At 40.6% G+C, this 3,890-nt stretch overlaps 2 protein-coding genes and 1 long non-coding RNA gene across 3 annotated transcripts in view; 2 read left to right on the top strand and 1 right to left on the bottom strand.

Annotated features, from left to right (window-relative positions):
- Positions 1 to 651, top strand: part of LOC104821939 — a 1,303-nt gene extending 652 nt beyond the window's left edge. Inside the window, exons 2-3 of the mRNA XM_010552970.1 lie at positions 184 to 444; positions 557 to 651. Coding sequence (XP_010551272.1) covers positions 184 to 444; positions 557 to 629 — 334 coding nt within the window. The 3' untranslated portion in view covers positions 630 to 651. The remainder of the gene's footprint in view (positions 1 to 183; positions 445 to 556) is intronic.
- An 80-nt stretch (positions 652 to 731) lies between these two features.
- LOC104821940 (ethylene-responsive transcription factor ERF118) lies at positions 732 to 2,096 on the top strand. Its single transcript, XM_010552971.1, has one exon. The coding sequence runs from the start codon at positions 751 to 753 to the stop codon at positions 1,783 to 1,785; it is 1,035 nt and encodes a 344-aa protein (XP_010551273.1). The 5' UTR covers positions 732 to 750; the 3' UTR covers positions 1,786 to 2,096.
- A 1,299-nt stretch (positions 2,097 to 3,395) lies between these two features.
- Positions 3,396 to 3,890, bottom strand: LOC104821938. The gene is made up of 2 exons (XR_773126.1): positions 3,776 to 3,890; positions 3,396 to 3,647 (listed from the first exon to the last, which is right to left on the bottom strand). It is a non-coding gene; the product is annotated as an uncharacterized LOC104821938 (long non-coding RNA).

The raw sequence follows: 3,890 nt of genomic DNA, 5'->3' as shown, positions 1-3,890 counted from the left end.
GCCTTGCTTTCCAAGGAGTAAAATCTGCGAGGGGCAGTTATTATCGTTATTGGACTTGGTCCCCCCCCCCCCCTCTCTCTCTCTCTCTCTCTCTCTGTTTTAGGGTTTTAGCTGTCTTCCTCGTTTATATCATCGTTTTCTGGAGGTTTTTTCATCTGGGTTCTCTGTTTTTTTTAAGAACAGGAACAGTGAGAAACCTCTCTTTGGTCTCGAGGAGAAACCGGAAGAGATCTACGGCGTTTGTGAAGCGGATTTTATGTCGGCTGGGTTTGAATCGGCAGTGATATTGTCTCTGTTTCAAATCTCTTTTCCCTTTACTACAACCACTCCTTCGTCTTCCTCGTTCTCTGGTCTGAAAGCTCTCCTCAACGCCCTTCACTTCTGCTCTAAGCAGAGGCTGATTCTTGAGTTTCCGTCTCTTTCCATGCGTTTACGGCCCAAAAGGTATGATTTTTTAGTCACCCTTTTTGTTTCTTTGTCCTAATCTTCATCCTCTCTGTGTTCTTGCTGAACAAATCTGTGATTTTTAGCTTCTCTGTGTCGATTTTATCTTCAGGACTTGCTCTGGCGTTGAAGTTTTTGGAGGTTTTCACATAAAACAAAAACAACCCTTCTTCATATTTCGCTGATTCAAGCTGAGATTTTTTTATAGGCGCTTCCTTTGATTCGATAGTTTTGATCGGATAAGTTTTGGGTGATTTTCTGATATTTCTGGGTATAGTTTGAGGGGAGAGGGGGGAGACCGATCAAATGGCAGAACGTAGGAAACGGTCTTCGAGCCATACTGACATAAGCCCCTCCAAGAAACATAAGATGAACACTTTGCCTGTCTCGCAGATTCTGCCTCGAGAAACCGAACCACTTAGAAAAGTTCGTGTCTTTGTCAATGATCCTTATGCCACCGATGATTCTTCAAGCGACGAAGAATTTGATTACCCTAAACCTCCAAAACCAAAGCGTCTTGTCCGTGAAATCAACCTTTTTCCCCTTCAGCAGCCTCTGGTTCGTCGTATCGAACTCTCCGAGAGTTCTTCCCAGGACAGTACCCATGGCGTCAAAGTCCCCTCCACCAAAAACCCCATCAAGAAAGCTCGTAGCTTTTCGAACAAACCTGTCGGGGTTAGGCAGAGGAAATGGGGGAAATGGGCTGCTGAGATTAGACACCCCATCACTAAGGCCAGGACATGGTTGGGTACTTTTGGAACTCTTGAAGAAGCCGCTAAGGCTTATGCTGATAAGAAGGTTGAGTTTGATGCTTTGGTCGTGTCTTCTGGATCGGCCTCTGTCTCTGAGAACCGCTCAAATGGCGTCAAACTTGCAGTCTCCTCGTCCGTGGGATCTGAGAACAGCCAGTGTTCGCGTTCTTCTCCTGTTCTTGAGCTGGATACCTCTGCTTCAGCCCCTGTCTCTACCGATGGTTCTGATCTCAGGAAAGACGGGATGGTCTCGAACATTGATTTGGCATCCGGTGATTCGATCAAAGATCCATTGTTCGACTTTAACTTTGCCGATCTGCAGATTCCAGACATGGGTTTCTTCATGGAGGAGCCTCTGGTTGCTGGCGCACATGGCCAGGAGCTAGACTTTGATTGTTTCCTCATGGACGATTCCGAACAGTTGCCCGATGATTTCTGCTTGCTCGATCAGTTCAACGTCGGGTTTGAAGGCGGCGGCGGCCCGAGCGAGCTACCGGACTTTGACTTTGCAGACTGCGACTTTGAGCTCAGTGATTCGAAGTACACCTTCTCCGACCAGCTTGCCCCCCTCAACATCGCTTGCCCTTGAAAGTTTTGCAGCCAATAGGATTTTTAAAATTTCAAGAAACATGTTCTTGTGAGGTTTTGTATTTGCAGAACACATCAGTTTGGTGTGATTCCGAGGATGTCTTTTCTAGTTTGCTTGCTCTGTTTCTGAAGGAAGAGGGATGATGCCAGTGGAAAACAGAGTTGGTCTCAGACTTTAATCCCCCCTTAGGGTTTTTTCATGTGCTATTAGAGCCTTCCCGAAGGGGGGTTTCACTCAAGATCTTGTTTTGGTTCATCCCCTTTTGTGTTCTGAAAATTTTTATGGTAATCGAGGCGTTTAATTTATGTTTCCTGGTTCTGTCTTTTTCATCTTCTGCTCTGTCCTTTGGTTGTCTTGTTCGTCATGTCCCCGCCGTTTTCTTGATGATTTTGAACGATGAAATCCATATTCAGAACAATTTCAAAGTTGGGTTTTGAGTTGATAACAATAGCTAATTTAAATTTTCTTTTCTCGTGAAGAAAGGTGGAAGCTTGAATATGAATTAACCCTCTCGAATTTAAGGGCTCTGTGACAAATTTCTTTGCCCGTTTAATCCAAAGTTTTTATATTAAAAAAAGGGTTATCTATTTATGTATTTATAAGTTACAGCTGGATCCCCAATTCGTCCCCACAAAAACATTTGTTTAATCCAATGGCCTGCGACTGATACAAAAGTCAATCCTCACTCAGTCACTTGTTTCACTTCTTGTATATGTACGCATCTTCAGCGAACGTATTATACATGCGTGCATGCGTAACGTACGTTTGAAATTTTATGGGTTTGGGTTTCAAAATCAAACTCCGTTTGTTCGTCGGCTCAGACCCGGTCCATAGACCCGATTTAAATATAAATTATATATATATATATATATATATATAAAAGAAAGAAAATATAAAAATATTATATAATATAGAGAATTGTAAAAAAACTAAAACTTGTTTAACACTGAATAATCTAGGATATAATATTTTCATAGATAATATAATCAAAATTATAATACCATTAGTTTTAAATAACTATTCCAAGTGAAAAATATAATAATTTAATATTTTAAATACTTTATTACCATATAAAGTTAAAGAATTTAAATTTATATTAAATCAAAATATATAACTTTGTTACCGAATTTTTTATCTTTTTATTATCGCGAGATAGTATTAAATTTTTTTATTTTAATTATCTTATTTATTTTACAATTTTATTTTTTTTGTAATTTTTTAAAAACTTTAAGTCCGATCCGAATCCAAAAAAGTCCATAGGGTTGGGTTCCAAACCGAAGATTTTAGGTCCGTTCATGTTTCGGGCCGTCCGACTTGTAAATATTCGTGCTTTTATCGGGTTTGGGATAGGCCGGCCCGACCCGGTCATTTTGACACCCTGTATGTATGTATGTTATACTTACTTTTTCTCATACGGGTATGATGGATACTTTGATCTTAACATCTCAATGATATCAGACCAATGAGCCATACAAGTTACAACCCGAACATATGATTCCTCCCGATGCTTTCGATCGGCTCTTCCATGGCGATTATGTGTGCAGAAACTACATCATCTATGTGCACAAACCCTCCTCTTGAATTCGGATACGATCCTCGAAGACCTCGTAAATAACACCAACCCCGTTTTATAAACAATGATTGATTCTTGAATAAGTTGATATATACAAAACTATGTTGTCGGAGCGGAATATCTTCGTCCTGAGGAGAAAGAAGAATTGGAGATGCCGTGTGGAAAACTCCATCAACGCCATCGACAACATCATCAAAGCTTCCTTCAACGGTTAGATCGGCTTTGAAGATCTTGAGATTTTCTTTGGCACCCTTCAATTCCTTTAGAAACCCCACCTTCCCTTCATCTCCTTCCATCACAATTTCGAAAACAGACCAAAAAAAAAAGAGAGTGAACTATAACAGAGGTTCAAGAAAAGAACAGTTGCAGCAAACTGTTAAGGATCTTGTCGGGTGGAGAAGAAGAATCTTTAAGTACCTGGGTCTCTAACACAGGTTCTCACCGTGTCTTGATAAGGTTTGAAGCTATGAAACCTGTTCCTCCGGTGACCAAATACTCCGGCACTTTCTCCTATTTATTTGACCTTATGTAA

The sequence above is a fragment of the Tarenaya hassleriana genome, unplaced genomic scaffold (genome assembly GCF_000463585.1).
Source record: "Tarenaya hassleriana unplaced genomic scaffold, ASM46358v1 Cleome35, whole genome shotgun sequence".
NCBI lineage: Eukaryota > Viridiplantae > Streptophyta > Magnoliopsida > Brassicales > Cleomaceae > Tarenaya > Tarenaya hassleriana.
This window is presented reverse-complemented; position numbering and strand designations above follow the sequence as displayed.